Here is a 19999-nt window from a genome sequence, read left to right on the forward strand (position 1 = left end):
TACTCTCTCCCTAGTTACTCTTTTGCCCTTTATGTATTTGTAGAAGCTCTTTGGATTCTCCTTTGCCTTATCTGCCAAAGCAATCTCATGTCCCCTTTTTGCTCCTCCTGATTTCTCTCTTAACTCTACTCCGGCAATCTCTATACTCTTCAAGGGATCCACTTGATCCCAGCTGCCTATGCATGTCATATGCCTCCTTCTTTTTGACTAGGGCCTCAATCTCCCGAGTCATCCAAGGTTCCCTACTTCTACCAGCCTTGCCCTTCACTTTATAAGGAATGTGCTTACCCTGAACCCTGGTTAACACACTTTTGAAAGCCTCCCACTTACCAGTCGTCCCTTTGCCTGCCAACAGACTCTCCCAATCAACTTCTGAAAGTTCCTGTCTAATACCATCAAAATTGGCCTTTCCCCAATTTAGAATTTTAACTTTTGGGCCAGACCTATCATTCTCCATAGCTATCTTAAAACTAATGGAATTATGATAACTGGTCCCAAAGTGATCCCTCACTAACACTTCTGTCACCTGCCCTTCCTTATTTCCCAAGAGGAGGTCAAGTTTGTCGATCTCATTTCACTCTCCTGTTGTAACTTGCTACCCTGAGTAAAAAGCAAGGGTAGTACCAAGTGTTAATAAATTAGTAAATAAGAGCGACTATAATTAGAAAATAATTGCTTGTTTAGAATTTAAGGGACACTCTTCCACCAAATGAGACCAGTCAGTATTTACCACAGTAGCAGCATGTGAGTTGTGCTTCATACAGAAAGAACAATGAACTTTCAAGACAGCAGTTAACAATGACAAAATTTGTACCATTCTCCCTCTCACCTTCTCCTGAAGAAGCTGAATGTTGCATGGATGCTGTTAATTCTCTGCTACTTTATTCAAGTGATCTTATTCATATCCAACGTCCAGGCATGCAAGCTTCCCAGCAGACAAGGATCTCTAGTGATGAGAAGAGAAACTGTTTTTCGGGATGCAGTGACCAAATGCAGATTTGTACAATTTATGACAGAACTGTAGTCTGCTTTTGAAATGGCACACTCAAGAATAGAAGATGGTTATTAATCTAAGATCAGTAGAAATTACAATTAAGTATTCATAATGCAAAAATGTAGGAATTTTTAGGAATAATGAAAAACAGCCCAGCCTGTATCTTTTTCAGAGATCACCCCCTTCTTTCTCTTTACTTTTCAGAAATGCATCTAATTGTCTCATTAACCCATCTATATTGTCTACTTCAGGTGGCTGTCTCTGGCTACTTATTCCACATGATTACCTTGTGGGTGAATAAATTCTACCTGACTATCTTCTTAGCTTCTTAATTTTTAATTTGTCCCAGTTGAATTTTGTGCCTTGTTCTGCTGTCTGTTGAGACAAAGGATGCATATGTAGTGGATGTACAGACACTATTGTTTATATCAATAGGTCAAGCAGATAAAAATGTTGCCTCAATCAGACTTGCATAATAGGATGGAGCTTTGATGTTTTGAAGCTTTGTTAATTTAGCAATCCATATTTTCCCAAATTTTCTGACCATTTTCCCAGCTCAATTCATGCTGCTGCACATGGCATTTCAAAAATTGGAGTTTTCCAAAACAGTGTTTCTAACAGCACTATTTGACGGTCATTACACCATTATTGAGTCATCTTGGCTTTTGATTGGATTATCTGATTTGAAATGTACTGACAGCCATCCAGTATCCTTTCTGCCTTTTGTGTGTTTGTTGAAGTAAAGCCTGTGGCTAATTTGGCTTCATTTGGCAGAGATGATTTAGGGTTTAACTAAACTGGCAAGTGGCAGAAGCAGAAAGGTAATTGATTTTGTTTGCTTTTACCAATCCAACAGTGACTTTTATGATCCCTTAAAAGACCCATGGGACTTGCATTAGTAATCAGGTTTCAACACGGTGGAGTCTGTTACTTAAGGCAACACTCATCCAATACTTCATCTATCCATGTGATTTAGAAAGTAAATAACTTCAGATATTTGAAATTTGTTTTGCTAATCGACAGGTGCTCACTTCTATGGTGAAAGTATAAACTGTGTTTGGGGGATTTTTAAAAAAAAAACTGTTCGGAAGGAAAATGGGAAGCATTGCTACATGACTTTTGGGGCAAGTAGATTTTAAAAATTATTTTGTTTCTTGACTGGATAGTTTTGGCAATTTAATTTTCTAACTGATAGCTTAATTTAAAGCATATAACAATAATGAAAGGTAATGTTCTCCCGATAGTTCAGTTGGTAAATGCGCTTCATTGTGTTCTGCTGAGCAATGCAGACCAGGAAGGTCCTATGTTAAGTCCCTTGATCAGGACAAGGTTAATTCATCTCAACCAGGGAACGTTATGGATTCTTGGGCTCGGGAAGGAAAAATAACCCCAAATTCCTGTTCCTGATTGCTGTCTAATGACTCCTGCTGAAAAATGCGTGTGTGGGGACATCAGGTGCAGACAGGATTTAGCTCAGTTGTGATGCATCCCATTGTCAAATAGCTTGCCAGCACACTTTGTTTAGGCTCCGATGTGAAAAATGGCTACTTGGGCAAGGTACCAACCTGTGGAGCCATTCTTCAGCAGATGTAATACAGGAGAAAACTGGCAAAATAAAAATGTATGTATCTATGTCCTTGATTTGAAAAGGAGCAAGTGCAACATGTTGTTTCATCAATGATAGTTTATGGTGATTGGTGGGTTGAGTGACATTACTTGTGATAATATACCATCTGATTAATAATATCTGCATTTATATAGTGGCTTTTCAAGTTGAAATATAAAATATTTTCAACATGAATTAGAATGTATGTTTTGGCAGCGATATTGGATTAGTGATAAGTATTTCATTCTAAGTATAACTTTAGATTTTGGAGAATTGAGTGCCTGAATTGACACTTTTGTAGAGGGGTAATGTGCAAACTCTTATGAGTTTGCTTTATGTGTTCTCATTAACCATATTTGGGTATCCTGATTTTTATATTCAGATTAGTGCGAAGCTTTTCTAGATGAAAAGTCCTCAAGTTTCAGGTTTTGAATGATAGTACAGTAGTGAAGTAGATAATTTTTCATCAGCCAAATCATAAAATGGCCCTTGTTCCCAAAAAGCAATAATTAACAGGTGATAAAGGTAATAAAGATAGTTGAAAATTGTAAAATAAAGATGGTATGAAAATATTTAGAATAGATCATTTTATGAAGTAAGTGGCTATATTTTCCAGGACTTGAGCACATAATCTAAGATGACACTTCAGTGCATTACTGAGGAAAGACTGCATTGTCAGAAATGCCATCATTTGAATGAGACATTAAATTAGGTCCCATCTGCCTGTTCTGATATTTCAAGTGGACCTTAAGGATCCCATGGCACTATTTGAAAGAGGCCAGGGAGTTCTCCTGGTCAAATTACTTCCTCAAACAACACCCATCAAAACAGATTAACTGACCCTTCATCTCATTGCTGTTCACATAACATTGGTCCCGCATCACCTCCATAACAAATGATCACCGTTCATGGTCACTAACTGTATGTGAAGCACTTTGGGATGTTTCTGAGACACCTAAGATGGCACTATATAAATGAAAGTTATTTCTGACTGTGTATCTGCCAACACACCACCTCAGTGTTTCATAGTAACAGGAGTAGGCCATTCAGCCTCCTGAGCCTGTTCCGCCATTCAGTGAGATCATAGGTGATTTGGATCCTAACTCCATTTACCCGCCTTGGCTCCATATCTTTTAAAACCTTGGCTCATAAAAAAATCTATCGATCTCCGATGTAAAATTATTAATTGAGCAAGCATCTGCTGCTCCCCCCCGCATCTTTTCTGAAGGCACTAACTCATGCTGCTGAATGGTTCCATGGCAACCAGCGAACCCCCAGAACCTTGCCCAAGTGGTTCGTCATGTGTTACCTGTGACTGAGAATGCTGCTAGTCTTTTTAATCGTGGGAGGCATCACAGCCAAGTACGATCCTGTCCTCCTCCTAAGTTCCTCATACATGCATTTTCCTGAATGGGTCACTAGATACCTATCAGGAACTCCCAGGTGATTTATTTTCAATCTCCTCCCCATTTCCTAGCCCTGGGGCTGCTACTGCCACCATGTTTTGAGATCAACAAATTCAGCACAGACCAGAACCACTTTAATTTAAGTGGAGATAAAACTAGTATATACAATCCCTTAGTATCTATTTTTTTCACATTCTCAAGGATTGTTGGCATCAAAAATCTGGTAGCTACCATTGCTGGAGGTCATTATATATTATAAATTGCTTTTTTTTTCTTATCGGACTATTCAAAGAGCAGGGGATTTTTCCTGGTGTCCTGGCCAATATTTATCCCTCAACCAATGCCACCAGAAGTAGATTATCTGATCACTTATCTCATAGCTGTTTGTGGGACCATGGTGTGCACATATTAGCAGCTGCATTTATGTAAATTATAATAGTGACTGCACTTCAAATTATAATTTTGGATGGCCTGAGGTGGAGAAAGGGTCTATATAAATGCAAGTTCTTTTTTTCCTTTCTTCTAATGTTTCATCTGAAAGATGACATCTCTGATAATGCAACATTCCCTCAATACGAGAGTGTCAGGCTAGATTATGTGCTTAAGTTAGGAACATCAACATTTCTTTACCTTTCAGTAGGGTGAAGGTCCAGTGATTTATTGAACCCAGGGAAAAGATTTTGTTGTGATCACTCCAATGCACAAATTATTTTTATGTAGTTGTGCTACATTTGACTGATTTCTGCATGAAAGGTGTTTTATTTTTGGTTGTGGTTGTCACAGTTAGTATTGATTAGAATGATTCATTCAGTGGAAATGTTATGATATCCTCATTGAAAATTTAAATTTAAAATTCTGTTTATTGCAGGATAGCGGAAATGCTGTAATGCATGCTGCATATGTTTATATGCACATCAAGAAAGAGAGTAATTTATTTGGAATTTTTTGTGTACACAAAGCATGACGTTGGGAAGGTTTTACTCATTTGCTTATTATGCTTGTGGATTATGAGTTTTTTTACCTGATAGTTTTTTTGTTGTCTTAGATTCACGTTGGGGTATGTTTTCATGGGTGTGGCATCCCTTTGAGGCCCAAATAGGTAGTCATGTGAGTGTCAGTATGATATTTGAGGGGATGGGATTTGGAGCATCAGAGCAAAGCCTACTCCTGTCTTCAAATGATACCTTTATACATGCACAGTGAGCATCACGGGCAATGTATTTTTCATTCTTGGGAAGTGGGCAGCATTGGCCAAGTATCATTGTTTCCCATCCCTAGTTTCTCTGAGGACATTAATAGTCAACCATATAGTGTGGGACTGGAGTCATGGAAACCAAACTGGGTATGGGTGGTAGGTTCCCTTCCCTGAAGGCCGTTAATGAATCAGTTGGGTTTTTATGACAATCCAGTAGCTTTCGTGGTTATTTTCCCAAGCTAGCCCACAAATCACCAATTTTATTTGAGTTCACTTTCACAACTTGTGGGATTTGAACTGAGTTGATGGTCCAGTATCATAACAACTATATCCTCCTTATCAGGAGCATGAATCCTGGGCATCATTCTCCTTCCTCTTTTGCCCCCTCCCAATCCTGAACATTGAGATCAATCAGAGCCCTCTACTGCTACTCTGGCTGAGATTGGCTCACTCAGTACAGATCAAGGGTTGAACCTGAAACCTTCCAGATCTGCATTGCTCAAAACCATATAATATGGTGCATTTACCCACTAAGCTACCAGTGGAGATGGTATCCCAATGATCCGTTATAATTGTTCTATAAGCGCTCCCATAATATCCTTTTTTTGTACAGTTATAAAAAGGCAAGTGGGGAAACTACACTCTAAATCATAGAGAGTCATAGAGTTATACAGCACGGATAGAGGCCCTTCGGCCCATCGTGTCCACGCCGGCCATCAGCCCTGTCTACTCTAATCCCATATTCCAGCATTTGGTCCGTAGCCTTGTATGCTATGGCATTTCAGGTGCTCATCCAAATGCTTCTTGAATGTTGTGAGGGTTCCTGCCTCCACAACCCTTTCAGGCAGTGCGTTCCAGACTCCAACCACCCTCTGGGTGAAAAAGTTCTTTCTCAAATCCCCTCTAAACCTCCCGCCTTTTACCTTGAATCTATGTCCCCTTGTTATAGAACCCTCAACGAAGGGAAAAAGCTCCTTAGTATCCATCCTATCTGTGCCCCTCATAATTTTGTACACCTCAATCATGTCCCCCCTCAGCCTCCTCTGCTCCAAGGAAAACAAACCCAATCTTCCCAGTCTCTCTTCATAGCTGAAGCGCTCCAGCCCTGGTAACATCCTGGTGAATCTCCTCTGCACCCTCTCCAAAGCGATCACATCCTTCCTGTAGTGTGGCGACCAGAACTGCACACAGTACTCCAGCTGTGGCCTTTTCATTTTGTATAAAACCATTTAATAGTATTCAATACTTTTTTAAAAAAAAATTCTTAGGGGACCAACTGGTAAAGTGGATTAAACAGTGGCCTTTCTCTTTAAATCTAGCTCAGACAGATGGGATGAAAGTCTGTTTGGTCTGCTGGGTGTAAGGGTCCTATGTGAAATGAGTTTGAACAGTCACAAGGTAGTTACTGGTGGGTATGGATGTATAGCACAAGACAACCCCAATTCTGCATTACATTAACAATCTTACCCATTTTTTTTTCGAGGATTTCATTTTCACATCGTTCACCTGACGAAGGAGGAAGCCTCCGAAAGCTTGTGAATTTAAAATAAAATTGCTGGACTATAACTTGGTGTTGTAAAATTGTTTACAATTACCCATAGAAGACACAGGATAACTGGTGTGCTAAATGGGAGAAAATCACATTGGTATAGTGGTGGTGCAGAGTAATGCGAACTTTACTCTGCATCGTAACCTGATCTGGGAATGCTTGATAGGACACTGTGGGGAAAGTTTTACTCTGCAACTAACCCATGCTGTCCTTACCAGAAGTGCTTGATGCTGACACTGGGTGCCTGAAATGGAAAGTGTTTCCACAGTCATCAACAAAACACTATTCAAAATTTATACTGTTCAAATGAATCAGTGTCAGAGCTCAGGTTATTGTTACCTGTAAAATTTTACGGTAAGAATTTTTTTCTAGCACCTTGTTCAAAGAAAGTTGCTTGTTGAAAATACTACACGACTGTCCAAAATCTTGTCACTGATAAGTTGTAAAGAGCTGTAACTTCTTGAATAGCTAAGATCTGAATGATTCAAAACGTATTGAAATATTTTAGATAAGAGGAATAGGGTAATAGATCACTGGCTTCGACTTCTGATGACGTCTTAAACCACAGGAGCTTTAAACTTGCTGACAACTACTTATTGTTCTTTATAATGTATAGTCTGCTGAAAAGTTTTTTTCTCTTTTTAACCATGATTCGGTGGAAATGCTGAGCATAGTAGAGGTGCAGTAATTTAGATGAAAGGGTACACATTCATCATGTGATGCCTCAGACCTTCAGCTTCTTCATCACAGTGTAGTAATGTAAGATTTTTTTAAGATTGCCAGGAAATACACTACACAGAATAATCGATACCTGGGAGTGAGTTACAAGGCGGTAATTTAATGGAAAGATTCAGTAATTGTTTATAACAGTAATCTGAACCATGAGATTAAATTACTGCATTAAAACTCCCTGGATGGCTCAGGTGGTAAAGCCAGCATGTAACTGAGCCATCCAGACCAGAAGGTCCAGTTTAATTCCTGGTCTGTGCTGAGTTAGCTGATGTCAGCTGTGGTGTCTGTTGGCATGCTACAATTGGCCTCAGAGCCTCTGACCTAGGGATGGGAAATCAGCCATTGTTTCTACTTCTGATCCCTACACATTGATGCCTGCTAGTAAGAGCATGTGTGGATGTGGGTGAAGACGAAATTGGGCTGGGGTGTGATGCCCGTATAGTCAAATAGTTTTAATAATTATCATCTAGGCTTGTGTATGAAGAATGACCTATTGGTTGTTACTGCACTTGTCTGTGGAACTGTACCCCAATAATGAGTCAATGACTTCATAAAAGGAGAAGAAGAGAAAACAATGGCAAAATCTCAGATTTTTCAATTTTGTTACATGTTGTAATATTTATGTAGTGGCTTTTTTTGTGTGAGTGAGTTACAAGGTGGTATTTAGCAATCATCAGTATGGCGGCCATTGCATTTGTGTCATTGATGTATTACAACCTTCCTAATGAAGGGTTAAACTTCCAGCAATAGGATTATAATGGTTACTGAGTTATAGTTTTGTCATTGATTACTGGAAAACTCTGAGGACAATACTTGTTTTTAAACTGAGAAACCGAATTGATGGGCCAAGGCCCCAACATGCAGAACACCACCACGGTTGTACAAGTGAAGATGAATTGAATCAGAAAATACAAAGGGAATAAGAGGCAATTTTTAAAAAATGTTCAGGCAACCATCCCAAGGTGCATCCTTGAGGGACTTGGTGCCAATGAGAGGTGGCGCTGGTACTTTCCTAGGTGATCCAATATTTACTGTGTAATCGTTTCAGTTTTTAAAAAAAAGTGGTTGGTGTTTATGCAGAACCTTGACTTGTGAAAAAGATTTTATTTGTGACACAAAATCTGTGAAAAGGTACAGCTACAAAGTTAAATGCCAATCACAATGATGGCAATCTACCCAAAATACACTGCAGAAAGACTTAAGGGTGTTCCCCTGGTGGCGGAAAAAGCACAGCAATATAAGCTGGATTTTTTAAACACTGCAATGCAGAGTCAGAACAGTTAGCAGACAGTTGTGTTTTGAGGTTTCCATATCTGAAAATGAAATCTATAAATTTCTACTGTTAAGTATTACAATTAACTTCTCTTTTACGAATTCCTTTATCTGCACTTACAATTTTTGTTTCGTACCAGAGAATACTGCAACTGCTCCCTCCTTGGAGTCAAAAAGGTTACAGTATTTCTTTGGTTAAATTTGCTGTAAATGTGAAAAGAAACATGGATAAACTGCGTGCACTGTAATACTGTACTACATGGAGCAGAGGGTCCTAGGTTTTGAGTTAATTGATCTCTGCTAGAAGTAGAGGTACTACAATTGGCCTCAATGCTCCTGGGATTAGGAAGTTAAAATTTGGCCAGGGTACATGCTTTTGAACACTATCCAGTGACCTCTGTTGGTAGAGTGCATGGGGCTGTTGTATGAGGACAGGGTTGGGTTTGGCTGTGCTGCTCCCATTATTTGAGTCGGCTGCTGAGATCTGCTATCAGGACTTGCTGTCTAGGCTCGTACATGAAGAATGGCTACTTGAATGAGTTATAGTCCAGCAATTTTATTTGAAATTCACAAGCTTTCGGAGACTTCCTCCTTCCTCAGGTGAATGTGGAAATGAAAAAATTTCACATTCATTTCCACATTCACCTGAGGAAGGAGGAAGCCTCCAAAAGCTTGTGAATTTCAAATAAAATTGCTGGACTATAACTTGGTGTTGTAAAATTGTTTACAATTGTCAACCCCAGTCCATCACCGGCATCTCTACATCATACTTGAATGAGGCTTTGGAAGGTGTCTGGCACCCACAGAACTGTATCTCAGCAAGAGTTAGCACCTTCAGTAGAGGAGAAATAAAAAAACTTGCATTTGCATATTGAACCTTTCACATCCCAAAGCACTCACAGCCAATGAATTACTTTTTGTTTTGAAGTGTAATCACTATTGTAGGGAAACGCGGCAGCCAATTTGTGCACAGCAAAGTTCCACAAACAGCAATGAGATAAGTGACCAGATAATGTGTTTTAGTGGTGTTGGTTGAGGACTTGACTCCGCAGTTGTCTGATCAGAGGTGCTATCACTGAGCCAAGGCTGACACTTAGGAGGGAAGAAATTTTGGTGGTGGGAGGCAAGGGAAAGAAACTAGAAAAATATTTGTAACTATGAGAAATTTTTGAATCCAAAAAGAGCAAAGGGATAACATCGGTTGTATTAAAAATGCAAAAGAGATAAAATGAGAAAGATACTTCGTACTCAAGGAGTTATAAAAAGAAAATCTTGATACTACTTCCTCCGAAAGTTATATTTTAAATTATTGACCTCTTCAGAATGTATTGACCTGGCTTCCACCACAAAGATTTTTGCCTGTATTTGTTACTCTCTGCTTAATGTGACCTTGACCATAAGCTTCTGGATCAGTCAGTAATTTATACAATGTCACTTCATTTCAGATGATCATGGGAACAGCAATGGCAGTCATGTGAAAATATTCTTACCCAAGAAGTTACTCGAATGTCTACCAAAATGTTCTGCTTTACCAAAGGAAAGACACCGCTGGAACACAAATGAGGTACTGTGAAGCGTTTGTTTCTGCTGCCTCTCTCCGATTATAAGTGCCCTGGTGATATTTCAGGTGATGTCTCCCGAGCTGGAAGCTTTACTTCAGGCCGTGCAGTTGGTGTTGCAGGAATGGGTGGCAGGTGAAAGAAGTGGTATCCAAAGTAATGGCTTGACCTCTCAAAAAGCGGGAAAAAATGCACGTTTGTATGCGAACAGAGAAGTTTCACTGGTGTAAACTATTGGGGACCAGCACAGTACATCTGACTGGGAACTCAACTAGTCAAGGTTTGAACACGCATACATGCACACATACCCATCCATAACTACAAAGACAGGTAATCTGTTTGTGCAACATGCTAATAATCTTTCACTGTTCATCATGAAGTGTACAAAAATGGCCTGGGATGATCAGTAAGTGGCTTGTATACCCTTAGCATATTTCTTTCTCCCCCTGCCTCAATGAGCTGGCTGGCACTGCATCATGAAAAATGCTTCGAATCAGAATTCTAATAATATTATTCCACAATGTTGTCTGAATGTACAGTATGTGATCTTCAACAGCGCTTGTTACAACTCCCTCAAGGCTTTCATTAGGAATGTTTTGTAAATGCAGTGCCCAGTTCCTTGCATTGAGATGATGTGCTGGCATTTCAGTGTAGGCTGTTTTGGTATTCGCTCATAAGCACGGTTTTCCTGACCTCCCCACCAGTATATAGCTGTTTCTTGTATTAGGGATGACTGTGTCAGCAGAAGTCCCACAAGTTCTCCTTTACGTTCTGTGATGACTGATGAACTGGATGCAAACATTACAGGTTTTGTTGCACTGGTCACAGCTTAGGATGATCTGGTTGGAGTCAGTTGGTTGCAGCGCCGAGTGATTTTCTGACAAAAGTGGAAATGGCTTGCTGGGGTATTCAGCCTGGCAGTAACTATATTCTCATAATATTGTTCTTTTGTTTGTTTGAAGATCTGATAGAGTCCTGCATTTTGAAAATTGTCAGTTATGTTGGATAACTGAACCCTGGACAAAACTGGGGAGGGAAACTTCAGATATTTAATGAAACTTCCCAGTGGAAGTCATGTTGATTATCACAAGCACACGTTGCAGCTGTTAAATATTAAAGGACTGTAACTTTTATGAGGATTATCTCATTTTTATTGATAAGTGCACATTTGCTTATGCTTCTGTGATAGAGAAAGCAGATTTGTTAATTAAAGCTGCTCTTCAGTCACAGTAGTGGGCAGTGATGAATTCAATCTTTTTTAAGAAGGGTGTCAAATTAATGTAGCAGTTATCTTAATAACAGGTTGCTGTAAGTATTACAATAATTTGTTTGATTATAAAAGCACCACGAGTTTATCTGACCCGTCACTGATTTCATAGCTTATAGCAGTGGTGTCAGGAAAGCTGTTACCATATTTTATAACTTTTTAAAAAGATATCTATGTATTAAACCAGATTGGGATCAATGATTGCATTGATAATTCCTAGATTTAACTTGTATGTTCAGAGGTTGTGATTTGAAACTGCAGCTGACTAAAGAAAGGAATTACAAACTGTAAGTTGGTGACAAACATTTAACCTTTTCTGCAGGGTAAACTTCAATCTAAATAAAATACTGTTAGCATAAAGGTACTGTTTCCCCCTCCTTTTTTGTTGGACTGCAATCAATTTTTCATTCATCAGTTTGTGTTGCTTTTTTGCACTACTGTATTTACTTAACATTTTCTTGACGCAGAATGCAAAAATTGTAACCATAAGAATTGCATAAGACAAGATTCAAAACAGTCAGCATCTTGTACAGTACATAACAATGTCAATGAACACAATTAAACAGGATTACAGACACAAACCAAACCATTGGCAATTATTTGACTGCTAGCCTGTACATTTACTGACGTAGTGTGGCCATATAAAGAGCTAATACCAAAAGGAATGATTAGCCAGGAAAGCAAACAACTTAATTGAGTGCTTTTAACATAGTAAAATGTCTGAAGGTGCTCCACAAGAGCATAATCAGACAAAAATTGACATTGATCCAAAGAAGGAGACTTTAGGACAGGTGACTAAAAGCTTAGACAAAGAGGTAGGTTTAAGGAGGGTCTTAAAGACGGAGAGAGAGGTGGAGAGGTTTAGGGAGGGAATTCCAGAGCTTGGGGCCGAGACAGCTGAAGGCACAGGCGCTTGTGGTAGGGGAAGGAAATCGGGGATGGACAAGAGGCTAGAGATGGAGGAAGGCAGAGCTTTCGGAGGGTTGTAGGGCTGGAGGAGGTTACAGAGATTGGGAGGGGTGAGGCCATGGAGGGATTTGAACATGAGGATGAGAATTTTAAAATGAAGGCTTTCGGGGACTGGGAGCCAACGTAGGCCAACGAGCACAGGGATTATGGGTTAATGGGACTTGGTGCGAGATAAGATTTAGCAGAGTTCTGGAGGAGCTGAAGTTTATGGAGGGTGGAAAGCTGGAGGCCAGCTTGGAGGGCATTGGAATCGTTGAGTCTGGAGGAAACAAAAGAATGGATGAGGGTTTCAGCAGCAAATGGGCTGAGGCAGGAGTGGAGATGGGCAATATTACGGAGGTGGAAATAGCTGTTCATGGTGATGGAGAGGATGTGGAATTGGAAGCTCAGCTCGGAGTCAGATAGGATGCTGAGCTTGTGAACAGTATGGTTCAGCCTGAGACCGTTGCCACGTGGAATTGGTGGCTAGGGAACGGAGTTTGTGGCGGGGGACAAAGATAATGGCTTCGGTCTTATCAATGTTTAATTGGAAGAAGTTTTGGCTGGATAACAAAAGGTAACGAAATGTAAAAGAAAAGCGTTTTTAATTGCCAAGCAGGTAGACCCCATGGGCCACCACAAAATGATGAGCAACAGAATCCCTCAGGCCCTTAGCTCAAACCCACCAATCAAATTGAGACCTCGAGGGTCATTTCAAGATTCCCCAGTTAGGACTTTTCATTTGAAGAATCAAAATACCTGAAAAAGGCCACCCTGATAAAATTTAGCATGTTTTATCAAGGAAAGAAAAATAATTCTTCCTGATTGGGCTATCTTCCAGAGCCATCTGAGGGAACTTTATCCGATGCCACTGGACTGGCATGAGGTTTCTAGGTTCAAACAAAAGGAGATCAATGAGATGACCTAGAAGAGTCCAAAGGGACTTCAACTAGCAGACTTAACACACAATGAAGAGGAGTGTGGTCAGTAGTGAAACCAGTGATGATCGTGAGCACCTTGGGACTTTTTACTACATTAAGAGCGCTATATAAATGCAAGTTTTTGTTGTTATTGATCTGTTAGAATTATAGCCCACAAATCTTGGCTCTTAGAGCAGCTTCCAGCTTCTGCTCAGTGCCTCTGAGGTGAAAGCTCCAAGTGCAAACTGTTTGGTTGGATTGTTATATAGTAAGTGCAAACAAACAACTTTAGTTCCTTTTGCAACTACTGTTTACTTGATTCCTAACAGACCTTGAGCACTGCCAATCAGCTATCTTCCCACTTCTCCCTTGATTTCAGTGTTTATAGGGTACGGTAGCATGGTGGTTATGTTACTGGACTAGTAATCCAGAGGCCTGGACTAAAATCCAGTGTCATGAGTTCAAATCCCGCCACAGCAGCTGGCGAATTTAAATTCAATTAATTAATTAAATTCAATTAATTAAATAAAAATCTGGAATTAAAATACTAGTACGGTCTGGCCTATATGTGACTCCAGACCCACAGCAATGTGGTTGATTCTTAATTGCCCTCTGAAATGGCCTAGCAAGCCACTCAGTTGTAAAATCTCGCTACGAAAAGTCACAATAAGAATAAAGCCGGACGGACCACCCGGCATCGGACCACTAGGCACCGGACACGACAACGGCAAAACACCAAGCCCAGTCGACCCTGCAAGGCCCTCCTCACTAACATCTGGGGACTTGTGCCAAAATTGGGAGAGCTGTCCCACAGTCTAGTCAAGCAACAGCCTGACCTAGCCATACTTACAGAATCATACCTTTCAGCCAACGTCCCAGACTCTTCCATCACCATCCCTGGGTATGTCCTGTCCCACCGGCAGGACAGACCCACCAGAGGTGGCGGTACAGTGATATACAGTCAGGAGGGAGTGGCCCTGGGAGTCCTCAACATTGACTCTGGACCCCATGAAATCTCATGGCATCAGGTCAAACATGGGCAAGGAAACCTCCTGCTGATTACCACCTACCGTCCTCCCTCAGCTGATGAATCAGTCCTCCTCCATGTTGAGCACCACTTGGAGGAAGCACTGAGGGTAGCAAGGGCACAAAATGTACTCTGGGTGGGGGACTTCAATGTCCATCACCAAGAGTGGCTCGGCAGCACCACCACTGACCGAGCTGGCCGAGTCCTGAAGGACATAGCTGCTAGACTGGGCCTGCGGCAGGTGGTGAGCGAACCAACACGAGGGAAAAACTTACTTGACCTCGTCCTCACCAATCTACCTGTCGCAAATGCATCTGTCCATGACAGTATTGGTAGGAGTGACCACCGCACAGTCCTCGTGGAGATGAAGTCCCGTCTTCGCACTGAGGACACCATCAAACGTATTGTGTGGCACTACCACCGTGCTAAATGGGATAGATTCAGAACGGATCTAGCAGCTCAAAACTGGGCATTCATGAGGCGCTGTGGGCCATCAGCAGCAGCAGAATTGTATTCCAGCACAATCTGTAACCTCATGGCCCGGCATATTCCTCACTCCACCATTACCAACAAGCCAGGGGATCAACCCTGGTTCAATGAGGAATGTAGAAGAGCATGCCAGGAGCAGCACCAGGCGTACCTAAAAATGAGGTGCCAACCTGGTGAAGCTAAAACTCAGGACTACATACGTGCTAAACAGCGGAGCAACATGCTATAGACAGAGCTAAGCGATTCCACAACCAACAGATCAGATCAAAGCTCTGCAGTCCTGCCACATCCAGTCATGAATGGTGGTGGACAATTAAACAACTAACGGGAGGAGGAGGCTCTGCAAACATCCCCATTCTCAATGATGGCGGAGTCCAGCACGTGAGTGCAAAAGACAAGGCTGAAGCGTTTGCAACCATCTTCAGCCAGAAGTGCCGAGTGGATGATCCATCTCAGCCTCCTCCCGATATCCCCACCATCACAGAAGCCAGTCTTCAGCCAATTCGATTCACTCCACGTGATGTCAAGAAACGGCTGAGTGCACTGGATACAGCAAAGGCTATGGGCCCCGACAACATCCCAGCTGTAGTGCTGAAGACTTGTGCTCCAGAACTAGCTGCGCCTCTAGCCAAGCTGTTCCAGTACAGCTACAACACTGGCATCTACCCGACAATGTGGAAAATTGCCCAGGTATGTCCTGTCCACAAAAAGCAGGACAAATCCAATCCGGCCAATTACCGCCCCATCAGTCTACTCTCAATCATCAGCAAAGTGATGGAAGGTGTCGTCGACAGTGCTATCAAGCGACACTTACTCACCAATAACCTGCTCACCGATGCTCAGTTTGGGTTCCGCCAGGACCACTCGGCTCCAGACCTCATTACAGCGTTGGTCCAAACATGGACAAAAGAGCTGAATTCCAGAGGTGAGGTGAGAGTGACTGCCCTTGACATCAAGGCAGCATTTGACCGAGTGTGGCACCAAGGAGCCCTAGTAAAATTGAAGTCAATGGGAATCAGGGGGAAAACTCTCCAGTGGCTGGAGTCATACCTAGCACAAAGGAAGATGGTAGTGGTTGTTGGAGGCCAATCATCTCAGCCCCAGGCCATTGCTGCAGGAGTTCCTCAGGGCAGTGTCCCAGGCCCAACCATCTTCAGCTGCTTCATCAATGACCTTCCCTCCATCATAAGGTCAGAAATGGGGATGTTCGCTGATGACTGCACAGTGTTCAGTTCCATTCGCAACCCCTCAAATAATGAAGCAGTCCGAGCCCGCATGCAGCAAGACCTGGACAACATCCAGGCTTGGGCTCACAAGTGGCAAGTAACATTCGCGCCAGATAAGTGCCAGGCAATGACCATCTCCAACAAGAGAGAGTCTAACCACCTCCCCTTGACATTCAACAGCATTACCATCGCCGAATCCCCCACCATCAACATCCTGGGGGTCACCATTGACCAGAAACTTAACTGGACCAGCCATATAAATACTGTGGCTACTAGAGCAGGTCAGAGGCTGGGTATTCTGTGGCGAGTGACTCACCTCCTGACTCCCCAAAGCCTTTCCACCATCTACAAGGCACAAGTCAGGAGTGTGATGGAATACTCCCCACTTGCCTGGATGAGTGCAGCTCCAACAACACTCAAGAAGCTCGACACCATCCAAGATAAAGCAGCCCGCTTGATTGGCACCCCATCCACCACCCTGAACATTCACTCCCTTCACCACCGGCGCACCGTGGCTGCAGTGTGCACTATCCACAGGATGCACTGCAGCAACTCGCCAAGGCTTCTCCGACAGCACCTCCCAAACCCGCGACCTCTACCACCTAGAAGGACAAGAGCAGCAGGCACATGGGAACAACACCACCTGCACGTTCCCCTCCAAGTCACACACCATCCCGACTTGGAAATATATCGCCGTTCCTTCATTGTCGCTGGGTCAAAATCCTGGAACTCCCTTCCTAACAGCACTGTGGGAGAACCGTCACCACACGGACTTCAGCGGTTCAAGAAGGCGGCTCACCACCACCTTCTCAAGGGCAATTAGGGATGGGCAATAAATGCTGGCCTCGCCAGCGACGCCCACATCCCGTGAACATGCCTATGATTCGCCCAAGTGAGACACCAAGTGTGTAGAAAGTTAGATTGCATAACGCACTAGAAATTTTTTCACTTAGATTTCTTAAGAAAGGCCTCTGGTATAGATAAGAAATGTCAGAGCTAAATCTGACATCTTCAAGGGCGAGTTCCTTCTGTTGGGAAGAGTTAGAACATATGGAAGACCCTCTGCCACTTTGTGACCACTCCAAATGATGCTCCTTAAACCCACCAATTAATACAGAAAGAGGAATTCTGTACAGCTTTAAAATGATTTATTTAAAATGTACAGTGAGAAGCAAAAGTGTCTGCACTGACATCTACTAACACCTAAAAGTTTACTGTTCAGCTTTATCTGATTTTTTTTATTGACAAAGGTCCATAATGTAGTCACTATGAAGGTTGAAAAGAGAAAATGAAAATGAGCTATATTAGGAAGTAATGATTAGAAGACACTAGGTTTGGGTTTCAAATTCAGATAAATTTGCAGGAGGAAGAGAAGTCTTGGAGGTAAGGAGTTCCTGGTTTTGAGGTGCTGGCAAATAGCGAGTGACAGAAGATTGTGCAGTGAGTTTTGATTTCAACATGGATAGAATGTAAAGAGGAAGATAAGCATATTGGATGGTGTATTTTAAGCTTGAAAATTCAGAGGCACACTGACTACAGTTGTATTGATGAAATAGAGAGCAACACAAAAGATTACAATGGAATGAGAAGCTGGGGTGAGTGTGAATAATCTGTTCGGTGACTACTTTTTCTTGCATCCTGTCCAGGAGTGCAGTGTACCAGTTAAGGTGGCCACATTCTATTGGACAAACTTGTGCTTTGTAGAGTTAAGCACTTCAGAGGAGAAGATAAATTTTTTGATGCAAAAGAGAAACTACAACATTTTGGAAGCAATGGGTGAGATGTGGGAATTCCATTTGAGTTCAGAGAAAATAGTGAAGCAAATGATGTCGATAAATGAAAAAGGAATGAGTAGAGCTATCAAAGGTAAGATGATATAGCTGATGTTTAGATTTGCAAGAGACATGAAGAAATAGTGTAATTTAACAACGGAAAGAAACAAGATTTTCATTATCCCATTGAAGAGCGTGGAGGTCAACCATTGCACTTTGAGACGAATGAAGGCTGTGTGCACCAAGATGCATGATCGGATGAATGTAGATTTGGAAGCATCACCAGGTGAATGAATACGATTGGATGATCAGTGGAGGAGGTAATTGACAGGAAGAAGGAACAAAGTAGGAGAAAGGAGCCCCTGAGTAATAGCAACTGGGAGTGAGAGTGAGCCATTAGCTGTAGCACAAATAGAGAGAAAACCAGATAGTCACGGCTTTAGTGGGGAGCCATATAACCTGTTTAGAAGGTGCCACAATATAGCTGATTTTACGGATGTCCAAAGCAATGATAGATGATTTGCCAAAGTGTTCACGAGCAGAGTTCCAGAGATGGGTAATGTACCTACAGATCACCTGTAGTCTGCCATGCTGAAAATCATACTGGTGATGATCAATTAGGCTAGAACTTTCAAGGAAATAGATAATTTGATGAATTTATGACTATTATATATTCCCTTACATAAAATTGAAGTTTAAATATAAATTTGCAGCAGCCAGAATTCATATAATGAAACAACTTCAGCTGACAGCTGTGTGAAAATTTTGATCATCTGGATATGCAAATCGAGGAAAATTTGATCAACTAGCCAGAACCAAAAATCTAGTTCTGTGACAGGATATTTTGACTTTATAAAGAAGAGTTCAATGCAGCCTGGTTAAAAAGGGATTCAAATTTATATTAAAGACTAGGGGGAACTTCTATGGTGATGCTCATGTTGAGTCAGGGTATATACTATATAAAACAAAATACAAAAAGAAAGCCTCAGTGACGCGTAGCATTCATCTTGGGAAAACCAGCCGGCAAAAGCAGCTGATCTGTTGAGTTTTTTTTATTGTATTGGAATTGAGTGATTGAAGGGAGCGGGGTCTCGGGGTCTCTGGTTCTCTGATCTGATTGGTTGTGAGGCCTCTATAGGGAAATGACTGTGCCATTCAGCCCCTCGAGCCTGCTCAGCCATTCAATTATTTCATGGCTGATCTGCATCTCCACTCCATTTACCTGCCTTTGCTCCATATTGGTTCATACCCTTGCCTAACAAAAATCTATCTATCTCAGGCTTGAAAGCTCCATTTGTCCTAGCATTCACAGCCTTTTCAGGGAGAGAGTTCCAGTTTTCTGCTATCCTTTCAGTGAAAAAGTGCTTCCTGATTTCGCTCCTGTATGGCCTAGCTCTTAATTTTAAGATTTTGTTCCCTTATTCTTGATTCCCCCACCAGAGGAAATAGTTTGTCCGTATCTATCCTGTCAAATCCTTTTAACATTTTAAACGCCTTAATCAGATCACCCTGCAATCTTCTATGCTCAAGGGAATGAAAGTCACGTTTATGCAATCTGCCCTCATAGTTTAACCCTCTAAGCCCCTATATCATTCTGGTGAATCTGTGCTGCACCCCCTCCAAGGCCATTATATCCTTCCTCAGGTTTGGTGCACAAAAGTGAATGCAGTACTCCAGATGGGGGTCTGACCAAGGCGCCATACAACTGGAGCACAACTTCCTACTCTTTGTATTTCAGCCTCCTTGAGATAAAGGCCAACATTCCATTAGCCTTTTTGATTTTTTTTTGTACCTGTCTACTAGCTTTTAATGATTTGTCAACTTGGACTCTCAAATCTCTGCCCCTCTACAGTTCCTAGTTTCTCACCATTTAGAAATTATTCCATTTACCTTTCTAGGGTCCAAAGTGGCTGACCTCACACTTGCTCACATTGAACCCCATTTGCCATAGTTTTGCCCACTCACTTAATCTGTATATGTCCCTTTTATAACCTCCTGCTCCCATCTGCACTTATTATCCCTCCTAACTTCGTGTCA

At 41.7% G+C, this 19999-nt stretch overlaps 1 protein-coding gene across 1 annotated transcript in view; it reads left to right on the top strand.

Moving 5' to 3' along the window:
• Positions 1-19999, top strand: part of camta1a (calmodulin binding transcription activator 1a) — an 801272-nt gene that overhangs the window by 26531 nt on the left and 754742 nt on the right. Inside the window, exon 2 of the mRNA XM_067970230.1 lies at positions 10200-10318. Within this exon, the coding sequence (XP_067826331.1) occupies positions 10200-10318 (119 nt within the window). The remainder of the gene's footprint in view (positions 1-10199; positions 10319-19999) is intronic.

The sequence above is a fragment of the Heptranchias perlo genome, chromosome 32, assembly GCF_035084215.1.
Source record: "Heptranchias perlo isolate sHepPer1 chromosome 32, sHepPer1.hap1, whole genome shotgun sequence".
Lineage (NCBI taxonomy): Eukaryota > Metazoa > Chordata > Chondrichthyes > Hexanchiformes > Hexanchidae > Heptranchias > Heptranchias perlo.